This window comes from Xiphophorus couchianus, chromosome 6 (genome assembly GCF_001444195.1).
Source record: "Xiphophorus couchianus chromosome 6, X_couchianus-1.0, whole genome shotgun sequence".
Lineage (NCBI taxonomy): Eukaryota > Metazoa > Chordata > Actinopteri > Cyprinodontiformes > Poeciliidae > Xiphophorus > Xiphophorus couchianus.
The window spans coordinates 9,983,843-10,001,238 of record NC_040233.1 but is presented as its reverse complement, the minus strand read 5'-3'; the positions used below and the strand labels follow the sequence as shown (position 1 = coordinate 10,001,238).

General features: G+C 36.9%; 1 protein-coding gene and 1 long non-coding RNA gene across 5 annotated transcripts in view; one reads left to right on the top strand and one right to left on the bottom strand.

The window, feature by feature from the left end:
- LOC114146208 (uncharacterized) overlaps positions 1 to 17,396 on the bottom strand; it is a 37,260-nt gene that overhangs the window by 2,178 nt on the left and 17,686 nt on the right. For 3 of the 4 annotated variants that reach the window (XR_003595863.1, XR_003595862.1, XR_003595865.1), the window contains exons 5-6: positions 9,605 to 9,788; positions 1,790 to 1,932 (exon numbers count right to left, since the gene is read on the bottom strand). This is a non-coding gene — a long non-coding RNA (uncharacterized LOC114146208). The remainder of the gene's footprint in view (positions 1 to 1,789; positions 1,933 to 9,604; positions 9,789 to 17,396) is intronic. The other variant, XR_003595864.1, reaches the window with a different exon arrangement.
- LOC114146202 (myosin-7) lies at positions 4,666 to 16,820 on the top strand. The gene is made up of 37 exons (XM_028020071.1): positions 4,666 to 4,874; positions 5,077 to 5,220; positions 5,339 to 5,495; positions 5,572 to 5,599; positions 5,685 to 5,796; positions 6,852 to 6,944; positions 7,020 to 7,083; positions 7,160 to 7,258; positions 7,346 to 7,449; positions 7,534 to 7,672; positions 7,785 to 7,903; positions 7,987 to 8,136; positions 8,221 to 8,391; positions 8,469 to 8,778; positions 9,403 to 9,482; positions 9,578 to 9,783; positions 10,180 to 10,303; positions 10,505 to 10,641; positions 10,828 to 11,083; positions 11,167 to 11,409; positions 11,488 to 11,664; positions 11,744 to 11,889; positions 11,969 to 12,059; positions 12,141 to 12,530; positions 12,642 to 12,768; positions 12,851 to 12,969; positions 13,050 to 13,246; positions 13,331 to 13,514; positions 13,592 to 13,757; positions 13,835 to 13,959; positions 14,057 to 14,365; positions 14,456 to 14,659; positions 14,739 to 15,035; positions 15,144 to 15,248; positions 15,346 to 15,441; positions 15,534 to 15,668; positions 16,694 to 16,820. Exons 1-37 carry the CDS (start codon positions 4,674 to 4,676, stop codon positions 16,712 to 16,714), a joined length of 5,826 nt encoding a protein of 1,941 aa, XP_027875872.1. The 5' UTR covers positions 4,666 to 4,673; the 3' UTR covers positions 16,715 to 16,820.

Below are 17,396 nucleotides of genomic sequence, written 5' to 3'. Positions count from 1 at the left end.
ACATACAGTACAAACCCAGGGGATGAGACTAACATTGATCCAATAAATCCATAATGGCAAAAAGACAGAGCTAAGAAACTAAACATAAAGGAATTAACTAATAAGGCAATTCCTTACTAACAACAAGGAACCCACAGAAATGTGTTCAGAGGGAAATTAACTATATAAGACAAGATCTTTTAAATAATATTAAAGAAGTCAAAACCTAAAGACCTAAAGATCATGACATAAACTGACAGGCTGGGCAATAATTAAAGAAGGAACAAGGAGCAGAAGGTAACTGGAGAATCTGTAACTGGAAAATTGTTAGGTAATATCCTCCACAAATTTGGCTTTTATGGAAGACTAGCAAGAAGAAGCTCAAGAGATTTTCCATTTTCAGTTTATGACAAAACAATGGATGTAGCAATCTGAATAGAGGTAAATATTTACCATCTTTGTACAGCTAATAAATGCCCTATGTTCACAAACAAAAGGGACATGAAGTAAGTGGTCAGATTCTGCCCCCTTGTGTTGACAAGATGTATTGCAGATATTTTCTGACTGCCTAGTGGGTCCCCCAAACACACTTCCCCCTAAAAAACCCCAAAGTATTTAATTAATATGAAGCACAGATTTACTGTTACATAAGGATCCAAATAATCCTTATTCCTTATTTTCATGGGAAAAAGATAAACGTAACTTTAAATTTTAGGGCTAATTATAAGTATCTAGAGAATTGGGAGTGTACTTTGTGTTTGTTACAAACTTTTTTGCTTTTTCTTTGTTTAAAATGATGTGGAGTGTGTTCGTGTACACTTTATACTAGATTAATGTAGCTTCAGAACCTCGTAAAACAGGATATCTAGGAATTAAATCTCTTGATTTGAGAGGGGGTATTTTGTTTTTACCATGTCTGCAGGTGCGTACATCCTTTATCAGAGTAATATAAAGAAGATCTGGAGTGTTAGTAACATTGGGGCAAATAAAAGCCATGGTGAGTTGGGGATGTAACTTCACTTCATTTTTCTCCCTGTATACCAGTAATGTTTACATTCACAGAGAAAAGGGGCGAAATTATACGTTAAACCAGCTGAAGATAATACAAGCATCTAAGGTCCAGTATACGTCCTTAAAAAACCAAACATTTGATACATTTATTTTGCACTGAAAACATTTTACATTTATACAGTACAACATGTTTATACAATGCTGATTTCGTCTGCTGCAGACATATGGATCAGAAAATCTTTGTGACAACTAGATGTACTGTAACAAACATACATATAATGTAGCTGGACTGTGAATGAAAAAAAATACAATGATTTTATTTATAAAGAGATTAAACACTAACAAATTTTAAATAAGTCTTGTGACGCAAATATATATATAGTAGTATTATTAGGCATTAAATTTTAGCACAAAGGGAATGTATATCATTCCATCCATATTAATTCATGATGCTGGTAAAATAATAAAAAACACTTGCAGTAAAACAATCAAAGTAATGCTCTTCTAACTCAGCTATTTATATTTCTGAAAATGTAAGAGTATATGTCAATTATTTAAGGGCTAATTAAATAGTGCTGTATTTTTTAATGTTAATTGAAAGACATACAATGCAACATCCAATCAAACATAATAACAATCACTACTGCAACAAGTTAGTAAGCAATCAGCTACATTTTTGTTTTGGGAAACAGATTTTTAGTTAAAATGGGAACATCACCTTAATAAATAAAATATCAAACTTAAAGCATGCAGGTATGCCAAGATGCTTAAGTAGCATTATCGGGAAATGTCAGCTTACCTTCCTTTGGGTTTTGTAGCTGTACAAAGTGGCACAGAGAGACTGTCAGCATATGAAGAAGTGAGGCAGAAGATGGATGCAAGTTGGCACCGAGTGCTTGATCTGTATCTCACATGGCTCCGTCCTCCACAGATTTTCAATAACTACAGAAAGATTACAGGACAACAAAAGAATCTTGTCATCCATGCAATACAAACAAATCTCTCTAATGTTTGCTTAAATGTCCCCCTGAGTCCATAGTAGCATTTAGATGTTGTTACAATTGTATTACAAGCTTTAATTTGTTAATTGCTTAAGACATAGGACAGCGATGTTTACAAAGGCTCAAGGACTGTGGCAAATATTAAATCCAGATGGATTTTGAGGTGACACCATTTGTTGTTTCAGCTTAGGAACAATTGGACCCACCTAAGAGGAGTTATAGATTGAAGCTGGAATGAAAGTCAGTGGGGTGACATGAGTTAACATTTCCAATGGGATGGAAACAGCTGGGAATGATAATCCAATAATATGAAATCAAATTCTTAAAGACGTTTGCATTGTTTACTGATGCCTCGCAAAGCATCACACTTCAACACAGAACTAAGTGTGATGGAGTCAGAAGATTTCTATCTTTCAAAACTTTTTAAATAATCCTACCCACTTAAACAGGTGAAAGGATTCTCATTTGTAAAGGCCAAAAAAGTTCTTACATAAATTCAAACTACAAGAAGGCTACATTAAACATCTTACTTCTTCCTTTTATATCAGTCCACATCTATAAAACTCCACATGTGCAATTAAATTAATTTGTGCTATTTTAATTTTTGAAAAACATAAAGCAATATTTAGTCAATTTATTAATTCAAAAAATAATGTAACATATAAAATCATATCCTGTATTCAAAACACAAGAAGGCTGTATTAAGTGACTACTTTTTAGGTCAATCCCACCAATTGTGAGGGAAATCCAGAAGCAAGATTTATTGTTTAAATCTTGCTTAATTGAGTTTCAGTTTTTAAACAGAAAAGAAATACTAATTTAGTTGAACTGTAATAATATTACGCAATAAAATTTTTAAAATAATGCAAGAAATATGAATACGTTCTCTCTTCGCCAGAGAGAGCGTTTTCAGTGCAGTGCACCTGTTTCCTCACATCTATCATGACATAAAGTTGCAGTTCAACTTTATCACTGCCCTCAAAGGCTGTCCTTCACAGTCACAGAGGAAAAATCTAGACAAGAATTTGACAGGGTTATCTTTGTCCACAAGGCCAAAGGAGAGGGAACAATGCCATGATACAATGAGACAAAGGGTGTAGACCTTGCGGGGCAGAACAGTGGTGAGTGATAATTTAAAGTCTCTGACCAGAGATTTCACTCAATGGCAGCTGCAATTCTTCATTGTCTCAGCAGTGACTTTGGATGCCGCTCTACTTTGCTGAGGTTTATCTTTTAGATTAGGAATCTTAACAACGAGTCAAGATCTCTTCCACAAACATTGTTTCAGGAACAAATTGGTCTTAATCTTTGTCATTAACCCTCCTTGTCCATCATTCTTCTGTGTGAGGTTTTAAACACGCCTACTCAGCACACTAATAGAGACAGTGAAGGAAAGTAGAGGGATTCCTTGATTTTAGTCCACTTTCACAGTTGCAGCATGTTGTTATTAAAAAATTTGTGAATTTAAAAAGATACACTCGATATAAAATCTCATATTTTTCTCCAATAGATATTAGCAAAACATATTAAGTTAATAAAAAAGATGAAAATAACATTTAGATTTCAGGTTTAAACAAACCCAAGCTACAAGAAGGTGAAACATGCAAACATTCCATTTAAATGAATCTTAGAAATTATTTATACCAACAGAATTATACTCCAAAATAAAAACATTTTAATTAAACCATCAATAAATCTATAATAATAGCATGAAGAAATTAAATATGATTTCACATGATTAAATTAGGAGTCACTTGATATCAACCCTGTCCTTGATCCCCACCTTTTGCCCTCCCCTTTCATTGTACCATGTATTGTCCTCGCCTTGTTTGACACAAGGTTACAGCAACAAATAGCAGCAGTCCATCCTGCCCAAATAGGACGTTTTTTTTATGTGCAATCTTTATCCAAATATTTATGCCATATTTGGCGGATCAACAGGCTTTATTTAAGGAGATACGGCTTCTGTCCGACACGACACTGAGCATTTTCTGTGCTTACAGGTTAAGAGTTAAAGGTAAGATAAACATTGTTAACATTATTTGGTACAATTTGATTCTTAACCTAGTTAAAACTTCAAATAAATGTGAAATCTTTCATTTGGAATAACAAATGGTGATTTTTATTAGCATGAATTGATTTGGTTTTTGTTTTTTCTGACTGATTCTGCTATTTTGGAGTCTAATCCACCCAAGGTAAAAACCAGCTTTGGCTACAAAAGGATTTTTATTGTACAATGAAAAATATTGATGACAATATGATTGAAATACATTTTTTGTTATATTAGATGAATTAGAAATTCAAAGTTAAGTTGTATTATTGTTTTTAGAGGCAACTTTCCTTGTTGACTCCTTGTTTCAAAACAAGTCAAGCAATTAAAAATGAGCATTCTCTAATATATATATATATATATATATATATATATATATTATATATATATAATATATATATATATATATATATATATATATATATATAAACTGATCTGACAGCAATACATAATCATAAATTCAAATGACTAATCAGTTTTAAACCTGTAACTTGACATATGATATCCAATTTTTAATCCTGTCAGAGAATAAAATTGCCGTCTTAACAAGTCCTTACAGAAACATTCAACAGTAACTTTTTAACATAATTTTGACAATCTAAAGAAGGCTACTTTTTAAACCAGGTTGAAACATGGGTGATGCCGCCATGGCAGAATTTGGGACTGCTGCTCCTTTCCTAAGGAAATCAGACAGGGAGCGTCTGGAGGCCCAGACTCGCCCCTTTGACATGAAGAGAGAGTGCTTCGTACCTGATCCAGAGGTTGAGTACGTAAAAGCAACCGTCCAAAGTCGTGATGGTGACAAAGTCACTGCTGAAACAGAATTTGGAAAGGCAAGTGAATTTATATTCAGTACTAAAATATGTAAAATCAATAATCCATAGAGGTGTTTGATTCTTACTTTTAACATTTTTTATCTTGTTTGTTTTATCTTTTTACTATGGACCTTCTTACATGGCTGGAATAAAGATATTATTCTGATGCTGGTGATTCAGTTTAGATGTAAAACAAAGTTTTTGTTGTTTCCTTTTACAGACTGTCACAGTGAAGGAGTGCGATGTACATCCTCAGAACCCGCCAAAGTTTGATAAAATTGAAGATATGGCGATGTTCACCTTCCTCCATGAGCCAGCTGTGCTGTTTAACCTCAAAGAGCGATACGCAGCATGGATGATCTATGTAAGAAAGCTCAACTTCAATGTACAAACTAACATTGCAGGGAAATGCAGTCTTTTAGATATGTTCAATAAGACAATTATTTCATTATCTTATGTTATTGTTACCTGTTAACCTGCAGACCTACTCTGGGCTGTTCTGTGTGACTGTCAACCCCTACAAGTGGCTGCCAGTCTACAACCAAGAGGTGGTTGTTGCCTACAGGGGAAAGAAGAGGAGTGAAGCTCCTCCTCACATCTTCTCCATCTCTGATAATGCCTACCAGTACATGCTGGCAGGTACAGAAACCCCTTATTTTGTTCACACATCCCTTATGGCAATTTTGACTTTATTGCTAAAATTTCTTGTTGACAGATCGAGAAAACCAGTCAATCCTCATTACGTGAGTCAGACTGCAACCTTATATTTCTTTAGTGGTACTAAGTTGTAGATCTTGGCAGGAAACCTTTCTTGTATCTTTTACACAGCGGAGAATCTGGAGCTGGAAAGACTGTAAACACCAAGCGTGTCATTCAGTACTTTGCCAGCATTGCTGCTGCGCCTGGAGTTGGGAAGAAAGATGCTGCAAGTGAAAAGAAGGTTTGTTTAAAATTGCAACTAAAAAGCTCTAGCTAAAAATTGCTGCAATAAAAAAATACACTGCTCAAAAAAATAAAGGGAACACTCAAATAACACATCCTAGATCTGAATGAAAGAAATTTTCTCATTGAATACTTTGTTCTGTACAAAGTTCCATTTGCACAACAGCAGGTGAAATTGATTGTCAATCAGTGTTGCTTCCTAAGTGGACAGTTTGATTTCACAGAAGTTTGATTTACTTGGAGTTATATTGTGTTGTTTAAGTGTTCCCTTTATTTTTTTGAGCAGTGTATATATATATATTGGGGCTGGGACTTAATGCACTAGTTTTAATTCATTAATGAGATAGATTTTAATGTGTTAGAAGTTTTTATACAAAAAATTGCTTTTTTATGTGCAATCCAATAGATTAGTTTTTGCTTCAAAAGACAATTTTGAAGCTGGAAAAGACTATTGTTGACTGCAAGTTGTGCAAAAAGGAGCTGATGTATCACCAAAGCTATTCAAGCCTAAAGTATCATCTCAATGAAAGACATGTTGCAAGCACAGATGTCCCTGACGTTGAAGTCAGCATTCACAGTCTACACAGTTGTTTTTTTTAATACATGAATGACCAATGACTCCATAAACACTTGAAAGCTGAATGGGTACAATGGCACTTTACACCAATCTGATGATTGAATAACCTAAATAACAGACATAAAAGATTAAAAACAATAAATATATTTCTCAGTGAGATTATATATTTATTTATTCAAACATTTAGCAGCATAAAGGGTTCTGAATTGAAAATGTTACTTATTTGGTCCATATATAGTTTTTGATTAAAATATGATTCATTTTTATTAATAATTACAGACCCTGTATTTAACTCGATTAAAAATTTTAATCGAGTCCCACAACTAATATGAATATTTACATTTAAATACACTTTGTATTAATATTTACATATTATACATCAGAAAAATGCAGTGCATTCAGAATGTCACAGATGTCAACGAGAGCTTTTTATTCTGCTTTAAATTTGAAATTGTGAGTTTGTTTGATGGCATCAGGGCACCCTGGAGGATCAAATCATTCAGGCTAACCCTGCTCTGGAGGCTTTTGGCAATGCCAAGACCATCAGGAATGACAACTCCTCCAGATTTGTAAGTGACTGTGGATCTTGAATTAGTAATTTCTGCGATAAAGTCAAGAAATTCAATAACTCTTTTTTCTTTTAGGGAAAGTTCATCAGAATCCACTTTGACAATAGAGGAAAGCTTGCCTCTGCTGACATTGAAACCTGTACGTAACTTGACTACATACTTCAAGGCAGTGATGGCCCATTTCTGCTGAGAATAATAGGTTGTTTTCCCAACAGATCTTCTGGAAAAGTCACGTGTCACCTACCAGCTCAGAGCTGAGAGGGATTACCACATTTTCTACCAGATCCTGTCTCAAGTAAAGCCTGAACTTCTGGGTGAGTGTAGGCAACATATTCAAAGCAATTATGTTTTCTAAAGTATAACATTACTGATATAACTATATTTTAATTGTGTAAATGTAGAGATGCTACTCATCACCAACAACCCCTATGATTACGCATTCATCTCCCAAGGAGAGACAACAGTAGCTTCCATCAATGACTCTGAGGAGCTGATGGCTACTGATGTAAGACGAGCATTCTGACAAACATTTTTTAAACAACACTAAATGTCAACTAGAAAGTTCACCACTGTAACATGTCTTACTCAGGAAGCTTTTGATGTGCTGGGATTCACTCAAGAAGAAAAAAACAGTATGTACAAGCTTACTGGGGCTATTATGCATCATGGCAACATGAAGTTTAAGAACAAGCAGAGAGAGGAGCAGGCAGAGGCTGATGGCACCGAAGGTAAGACATTTCTACTTTTTAAACCGTTTACAGTCAATGACACAACATGTGTTACCAAGCTCAAACAATGATGGTAGCCTTGAATAATATTAATGCCCTTAATTCTCCAAAGATGCTGACAAAGCAGCGTATCTGATGGGCCTGAACTCTGCTGACCTCATCAAAGGTCTCTGTCACCCAAGGGTCAAAGTGGGGAATGAGTGGGTCACCAAGGGACAAAATGTTGCCCAGGTAAAGACATATAAGCTTTATGAGTATCATTTGATGACACATTACTTAGTTTTAACAAATGTCCTTGTCACGCCCTTATTGAGGTGTACTATGCTGTTGGAGCCCTGTCTAAGGCAGTTTATGAGAAGATGTTCCTCTGGATGGTGGTGAGAATTAATCAGTCTCTTGACACCAAGCAGCCTCGCCAGTACTTCATTGGAGTGCTGGACATTGCTGGGTTTGAAATTTTTGATGTGAGTTTAGATAGGAATCAATGCATACTTGCAGAGTTTTTTATTCTAAGAGTTCATTTTTAATTACTCTCAATATCTCTCCAGTTCAACACCTTCGAGCAGCTGTGCATCAACTTCACCAATGAAAAACTGCAACAGTTCTTCAACCACCACATGTTTGTGCTGGAGCAGGAAGAATACAAGAAAGAAGGAATTGAATGGACTTTCATTGACTTTGGTATGGATCTGCAGGCCTGTATTGACCTGATTGAAAAGGTGAGAATCAGAATATCAAAAATATGGAGAAAGTAAAAGGTCATTTGTGTTTCAAACCACTTTTATTACCCTTTCAGCCCATGGGTATCATGTCCATCCTCGAGGAGGAGTGCATGTTTCCCAAAGCCTCTGATGCTACATTTAAAGCTAAGCTTTATGACAATCATCTGGGAAAATCAAACAACTTCCAGAAACCCAGGATTGTCAAAGGCAAACCAGAGGCACATTTTGCCCTGGTTCACTATGCTGGAACTGTTGACTATAATATCAACAATTGGCTGGTGAAGAACAAGGATCCTCTGAATGAGACTGTTGTTGGGCTGTACCAGAAGTCTACACTCAAGCTGCTTGGTATTCTCTTTGCAAATTATGCAGGAGCTGATTCAGGTATGTATTTAGTCAGGTATGAGTTACTCCTTTTAAAACACATGTTATTATTAAATAAGGGAGCCTAGTAGATGACCCTTTATATAAGGACATATACGGTTTTTTGGTTCCATTTTGCTTGTAAAGATCTTAATAATGAATCAAACTCAAACGTGAAACGTATTTGTCATGTGACCATTCACGCAGAATTCCATCAGACAACAAAATTATTATATGGTAACTAACGAATCTAACTAAATGATATTAACTCAACTTTAGGCACCCAAATATATGTAAACATGATAGTTTGATTCATCATCATTCATGGTGCTAAAACATGGAGATGTGGTATGAAATAAATCATAAAAAAAGTTTAAAGTCAAAAAATAAAGTACTCTAAACTGTTGATAAATGTCTGGGCAGCAGTAGATGTTAGCATATTTGTTCCTCTGTGTCAGCATGAACATTGTGAGTTGCTATGGAGATCACCAATTTAAACAATGGGTGGATAGGTAATAAGTATGACATGGAGAAAATGCAGAAATGTGCATTTTTGCTTTATTTCAACTGGGTCATTTGAAAACAATATATCTACATATGGTTTTTATTATTCCTTCTATTTAATACTGTATTAATAACTTTTAGTTCAGGAATCTGGAGGAAAGGGCAAAGGTGGGACTAAAAAGAAAGGTTCATCTTTCCAAACTGTGTCTGCCCTGCACAGGGTAAGATTATTTTGATTTTAACAGTCATAAAATATCTAAAAGACACCATCTACATGGATGTGAGAAACCTATTGACAATAAATATGTGCTTTCAGGAGAACCTGAATAAGTTGATGACCAACCTGAGGTCTACCCACCCCCACTTTGTGCGCTGCATCATTCCCAATGAGACCAAGACTCCTGGGGCCATGGAGAACCCTCTGGTGATGCACCAGCTGCGCTGTAACGGTGTCCTGGAAGGCATCAGGATCTGTAGGAAAGGCTTCCCTAACAGGATCCTCTATGGAGACTTCAAGCAGAGGTTTGCTGTTGATTAGAAGTCAGACATAGAAATGCTAAAGAACAAAAATGACCATATTTGGATGTATTTGTTACAAATATTGCATTTTGAACATAATTTACATAAATCAAACTTCTCTTAGTTGATTACAAAAGACACTGGTCTACAAAAAAGTTTATTAAGTACGTGTTGCTTCAAAGTGAAAGGACCTAAAAAACTCTTTTCCAACTTTTATTTGTCCAAGACTGTTTATATTCTTTGAGTATGTCTTTCTTCATAAATTCTATTGTTGAATTGAAGTTCATTGGGTTTTACAAAATATTTGAATACCATTTAACAAACCTCAATATGAGTGGTAGTTGAAGTTGAGCATTTTATTCCAAAGAAATTACGCAAGTGATCTTTTACTTTTGTTAGATACCGCATCTTAAACCCAAATGCCATACCTGAGGGACAGTTTATCGATAACAAGAAGGCTTCAGAGAAGCTTCTAGGTTCCCTAGATATCGATCATAACCAGTATAAATTGGGTCACACCAAGGTAAGTAAATCTATGTTGTGTAAACATTTGTCAGATATCTGTAAAAGTTAGCCAATTCAAATGATTTATTTTTTTGTTTTATATTTAGATCCGATATTGAGATCACACCTAATCACACACTTAGAAAGTTTAAATGAGCCAGAATCTTAAACATGAAAACTCCCATACATGACTAAGTATCTACATGTTTAAATAAATTAGGTGTTCTTCAAAGCTGGGCTCCTCGGTCTACTGGAAGAGATGAGAGATGACCGTCTAGCTCTCATTATAACGAGGATCCAGGCAAGATCAAGAGGTGTTCTTGCAAGAATAGAATTCCAGAAGATTGTAGAACGCAGGTAATAAAAATCAAGTACAAATGTTAATTTTAAATAAACTGATTTAGAAGGACTTACAATGTTATAACTTATATGAAGAAAGTGAGAAACAAATATTGCGCAGTATAAAAGATATGCAATGCAATATAAAATAGTAATAGTTTCACAACATTTCAGCAGTGCGTTAATACAAAATGTTGCACACAGGGATGCACTACTTGTGATTCAGTGGAACATCCGTGCCTTCATGGGGGTCAAGAATTGGCCCTGGATGAAGTTGTACTTCAAGATCAAACCTCTGTTGAAATCAGCTGAGACTGAGAAGGAGATGGCCAACATGAAGGAGGAGTTTACCAAACTCAAGGAGGCTTATGCAAAATCAGAAGCCCGTAGGAAGGAACTAGAGGAGAAAATGGTCTCTCTTCTCCAAGAGAAGAACGACCTGCAGCTCCAAGTCCAAACTGTATGTTGAAACTGTCATTTTAATGTCTGAACATAATTTATGATAACCATTCTGTAAAGCATATTAATTTCTTTTGACAAAAGGAGCAAGATAATCTGTCTGATGCTGAGGAACGGTGTGAGGGTCTGATCAAGAGTAAGATTCAACTGGAAGCAAAAATCAAGGAGTTGACAGAAAGACTGGAGGATGAGGAGGAGATGAATGCTGAACTGACTGCAAAGAAGAGGAAGCTGGAGGATGAATGCTCTGAGTTAAAGAAGGACATTGACGACTTAGAGCTAACTCTGGCAAAGGTGGAGAAAGAGAAACACGCTACAGAGAACAAGGTACCACAATGACCAACAATTACACCAAAACACATGGCAAATACCATTGGTACACACTGAAAACCTTTTGGCCTCTAGGTCAAGAACCTGACAGAGGAGATGGCTGCTTTGGACGAAATCATCGCCAAGCTCACAAAGGAGAAAAAAGCTTTACAGGAAGCTCATCAACAAACCCTGGATGACCTGCAGAGTGAGGAAGACAAAGTCAACACTCTGACCAAAGCCAAGACGAAGCTGGAGCAGCAAGTGGACGATGTAAGATCTAAAACACTACAACTGAATCCTGTATTATGTTTATTTGACTACAAATGATTATTTGCCTGTCTCTCTGCAGCTTGAAGGATCCTTAGAACAAGAGAAGAAAATACGAATGGACCTTGAGAGAGCCAAGCGAAAGCTTGAGGGAGACTTAAAGTTGGCTCAAGAAAGTATCATGGACTTAGAAAATGACAAGCAGCAACTTGAAGAGAGGCTGAAAAAGTAAGAAGCCCATATGAAAAACACTAGCTACTTTCTAAGTAGGCATCATTTTATACATTGTACCTTTTATCATCCATAGGAAAGATTTTGAAATAAGCCAACTCAATGGAAAAATAGAGGATGAACAAGCAATGAGTGCTCAGCTCCAGAAGAAACTGAAGGAGCTACAGGTGAAACTTCTCACCAGACAAAATATTAACAAGGACTGTGTGTTTTTAAATGCATATGCAACCTTAATCCTTTTGTTCTAGGCCCGCATTGAAGAGCTGGAGGAAGAGCTTGAAGCAGAACGAGCTGCTCGAGCCAAGGTGGAGAAGCAGAGAGCAGACTTGGCTAGAGAGTTAGAGGAGATCAGTGAGAGACTGGAGGAGGCTGGAGGAGCCACAGCCACCCAGATTGAGATGAACAAGAAGAGGGAGGCCGAGTTCCAGAAACTCCGCAGAGACCTCGAAGAGGCCACCCTGCACCATGAAGCCACCACTGCCACTCTCAGGAAGAAACAATCCGACACTGTTGCTGATCTGGGAGAACAGATCGACAACCTGCAGAGAGTCAAGCAGAAGCTGGAGAAGGAGAAGAGCGAGCTTAGACTGGAGCTGGATGATGTGGTCTCCAATATGGAGCAGATTGTCAAGGCCAAGGTAAGCTAAATATTAAGTAACCCAATGTTTTCTTGTTGTTGGCTGAAAATATTACTCTTGTCTTGTCCCACATAGTGATGATTATTCATACTTGTATTTACTTTCTTTCAGAACAATTTGGAGAAAATGTGTCGGTCTCTTGAGGATCAGCTGAATGAATATAAAACCAAATCAGAAGAGGGACAGCGTACCATCAATGACTTCACCATGCAGAAAGCTAAGCTTCAAACTGAAAATGGTATAAACATGCACTTTAAACCTCTTGAACAGCATATATAAACTTTATCAATTGAAAACCTAATTTTTAAATTCATTCTCAGGTGAACTTATAAGGCAGCTTGAGGAAAAGGATTCCTTAGTGTCTCAACTCACCAGAGGAAAGCAGTCGTACACACAACAAATTGAAGACCTCAAAAGACAACTGGAAGAGGAAATCAAGGTAAGTGGGAACCAAGAGACTCCATAAAATAAAGATGATTTATTGACAGTAACTATATCCTTTAATATGCTTTTTTTCAGGCCAAGAATGCATTAGCCCATGCGGTACAGTCTGCTCGCCATGACTGTGACCTCCTCAGGGAGCAGTACGAGGAGGAGCAGGAAGCCAAGGCTGAACTGCAGCGCAGCATGTCCAAGGCCAACTCTGAGGTGGCTCAGTGGAGAACCAAGTATGAAACTGATGCCATCCAGAGAACCGAGGAACTGGAAGAAGCCAAGTGAGTACAGCACATTTGAATTTCAGTGACTGTACAAAGTTTTGAAAGCAGCCAATCTCATTCCTGGATTCTTCAATAATCCAGGAAGAAGCTGGCTCAGCGTCTGCAGGAGGCTGAGGAGGCTGTTGAAGCAGTGAATGCCAAGTGCTCCTCTCTGGAGAAGACCAAACACAGGCTGCAGAATGAGATTGAAGATCTCATGGTGGATGTGGAGAGGTCTAATGCTGCTGCTGCTGCTCTGGACAAGAAGCAAAGGAACTTTGACAAGGTTGAAAAATACAGAGACTGCTGTATGAACTTACCACACCTAAAGAGAAAATACTTACATCTCCATCATTTTTTTAGGTCTTGTCTGAGTGGAAACAGAAGTATGAAGAGTCTCAGTGTGAGTTGGAGAGTTCTCAGAAAGAAGCCAGATCTCTGAGCACCGAACTCTTCAAACTTAAAAACTCTTATGAAGAGTCTCTCGAACATCTGGAGACGATGAAAAGGGAGAACAAGAACTTACAAGGTTGGTTGTTCATCAATAAAACATCAGACAAATTCATTACAAAGTAGAATTAACATATTGTGTCAATTACATTTTAGAGGAAATATCTGATCTCACTGAGCAAATTGGTGAGGGAGGAAAGAACATTCATGAGCTTGAGAAGATACGGAAGCAGCTGGAACAAGAAAAGTCTGAGATACAGACCGCTCTTGAGGAAGCAGAGGTAAAGTGCAGAGCAAAACGTTTACTAGAATTAAAATATTCTAGTGTTTGGTATTTGGTAAAAAAATTATTTCAAACAACTCATCCGGTTTCTATAGGCCTCACTGGAGCATGAGGAAGGAAAGATTCTCAGAGTCCAGCTTGAGTTGAACCAAATAAAAGCGGACTTTGAGCGGAAGCTGGCTGAGAAAGAGGAAGAGATGGAACAAGTAAAGCGAAACCAACAGCGGATGGTGGATACTCTTCAGAGCTCCCTTGAGTCTGAAACTCGCAGCAGGAATGAAGCCCTTCGTCTGAAAAAGAAGATGGAGGGAGACCTCAATGAGATGGAGATCCAGCTTAGCCAAGCCAACAGGCAGGCGGCTGAGGCCCAGAAACAACTCAAGTCTGTTCATGCACATCTTAAGGTCAGTAAGTAATAGGAAACGTAATTGTGGTATTGCCCTAGTTTAAAAACATCAAACCTGATAAAAAAATTGTTTCACATTCATTTATAGGATGCTCAACTCCAACTTGATGATGCTCTGCGAGGCAATGACGACATGAAGGAAAACCTTGCCATTGTTGAAAGACGCAACAACCTGCTTCAGGCAGAACTGGAGGAACTGAGGGGCGCTTTAGAGCAAACTGAACGAAGCCGCAAACTTGCTGAGCAAGAGCTGTTGGATGTTAGTGAGCGGGTGCAGCTACTACACTCACAGGTGAGACTACATCTCAAAGGTAACAATACTTCCTACATGAACTAATACCTCATAAATATCTCATTTTGAAATCATGCAGAACACCAGCCTGATAAACCAGAAGAAGAAGCTGGAGGGTGATATTGTTCAACTACAGACTGAAGTTGAGGAGGCTGTGCAGGAATGCAGAAATGCTGAAGAGAAGGCCAAGAAGGCCATCACTGATGCTGCCATGATGGCAGAGGAGCTGAAGAAAGAGCAGGACACCAGCGCTCACCTGGAGCGCATGAAGAAGAACATGGAGCAGACCATCAAAGATTTGCAGCACCGTCTGGATGAAGCTGAACAGATCGCCATGAAGGGAGGCAAGAAGCAGGTCCAGAAGCTCGAGGCCAGGGTAAGTAGAGGAAGGCTCATCGACGCAAAGTGTTTGAGCAAGCAAATCAAATGTTTTCTGAATCTCAACCAATAAGATGTTTAATGACTTTTGCTGTGGAATCTGCAGGTCAGGGAGCTTGAAAATGAGGTGGAAAGTGAACAGAAGAAGTCCAGCGATGCAATAAAAGGAGTGAGAAAGTATGAGAGACGCATCAAGGAACTTACCTATCAGGTAGCTATTAATCTAGAACACACCTTTACAGTGTAGTAGTTTTCATAAACTAAAAAAGTATTTTTTTCCAATGTCCATCTTATTTTATTAAACCTAGACTGAAGAGGACCGTAAAAATCTGGCACGTCTCCAAGACTTGGTGGACAAGCTTCAGCTCAAAGTGAAATCCTATAAGAAGTCTGCAGAAGTAGCTGTGAGTATAGATCTTTCAAAATAGGATCATTATATAACAGTCATACACATCTGGAATTATCTTATCTGGAATATGTGATGCTTTTCCAACAGGAGGAACAGGCCAACAGCAACCTCACCAAGTTCCGCAAGATTCAACATGAGTTAGACGAGGCTGAAGAGAGAGCCGATATTGCAGAGTCTCAAGTCAACAAGTTACGAGCCAAAAGCCGTGATGCTGGGTCAAAGGTTTGTATGTAGACAAAAATGGTAACTGTTTTTCAAATATATGTTTTTAAAGATGTCCAGAGCATAAAAATGCTTTCATTTTCAATCCAAAAAACAAAAAAAGCAAAAAGTTTGACCTTGACAATCTCTTGTTGAAATAATTTCCGACTTTTTGAACTGAAACAACCAAGCAACAATAGTTATTTTTACACCTCTGTGGTTGTTTTTAATCTCTCAAAGGAAATATTGTGTATCACGTTTAGTTTGCAACCAATCTAAAATTTCATTTGATTCCATGATATAATCTTCAGACCCGCATTCATTTGTTCAAACAATCTGATACAAATACAATCATAATAGAAATGTTATGTAATCATGCTTATCAACACAGAGATAGGTTCTGTATCGCGGTTATGAATGTGTTTGATGTGAAATGTGCCCATCAAAACCAGAACAAAAGCAGACATTAAAGCAACATCTCAAGTCATCAGTAAGGAAGTTACACTTTTAGTACAAATGGGTCTTTGAAAAGAATAATGAACCAAACTTGCTGCCAGTTAGCAAAAAAAAAAAAAAAGCATCTAGGTGTGGTCAGATGACACACAGTGTGTCATCTGTGTGTCACAGAAAACAGAGTTGAAAAGGTGTTTGGGAGCCATCTGGCTTTACGAAACTGTTACACCAGTTCTGTAAGGAGTAATGGGACAATGTCGCATGACACATTTGTGAGAAACCTGTGAAAAGACACCCAAAATATCTGACCCAAGTTATAGAATTTATAGAAATGCCAAAATTAGTATTTGGAATTTCTACCAAATGCTAAAAAATATCATTGTTGGTAAACTTCTAAATTTGAACAAAGTAAAAAAAATCCCTACAAAAATGATCTGGCTCATTACTTTTTTATTAAACAAATGGAATTATTAAAAAAAAGGGCTGCATGTCTTTTTATACATCTGTTTTCTACTCCAAGTAGTCCATTGTAGCTCCTCTAATACTTTGTTCAAACACCACTCAACACTTATCCTGTGTTCTCTTTTTTTCAGAAAGGACTTGATGAAGAATAAAGTTTCTCCAGACAATAAAGTGTCCGAGACACCTGTTGCTAATATAATGGTGCCTCCCTAAGCATGCTATTGTGTTGAGTAGAATAAATCAAATGTGCATCTAAAACAGCCTCTTGACTTGTTATTGCCTATAGTTTTGACCAGAAGAAAAACACTTAATTCAAAAAAATGTGTGAGCTTAATACAATAAATCAGACTGACTGGATAAACTAATTATAGAACATTATTGTACCATTAGAATATTGATTAGAACATACAACACTGCAAATACCTGACAATATACACCTATTTTTTTATGCACTTACTTACTTTCAATCAGTTATTTGTATTACTATGCTTTTTTTCTGAACAAGTACTGCCAGAAACTATATTACAATTGTAAATTACATTGAGAAATATTAGTTTAGATAACAGTAGTAAACCAATGATAGTAAACCAATCATCCAACTTTCATAAGAAAATAAAAATGTATATATTTGCTGATCCATAGTTCGAAAACTGGGAGAATTGCTCAGGTTTTAAACTAAATCTCTGATTTGCCCCATAAATTAATAAATTAGTAGATAGACAAACATACAAGTTTTGTCTACTTATAACAATTTAGCAATTGCTACTCTGGGGATTTTGTTGTAATGGTTTGTGGCTGCAAATCTCTGCATTTTAGGAGGGAAGATTTGCCTCA

What these genes read in the sequence shown, in the direction of transcription:
- LOC114146202 (XM_028020071.1), top strand. Translation starts at nt 4,674, where the DNA reads ATGGGTGATGCCGCCATGGCAGAATTTGGGACTGCTGCTCCTTTCCTA. An exon ending in CTGTGTCTGCCCTGCACAGG is followed by an intron (nt 9,483 to 9,577) that starts GTAAGATTATTT and finishes ATGTGCTTTCAG; the next exon opens with GAGAACCTGAATAAGTTGAT. An exon ending in ATAAATTGGGTCACACCAAG is followed by an intron (nt 10,304 to 10,504) that starts GTAAGTAAATCT and finishes TAAATAAATTAG; the next exon opens with GTGTTCTTCAAAGCTGGGCT.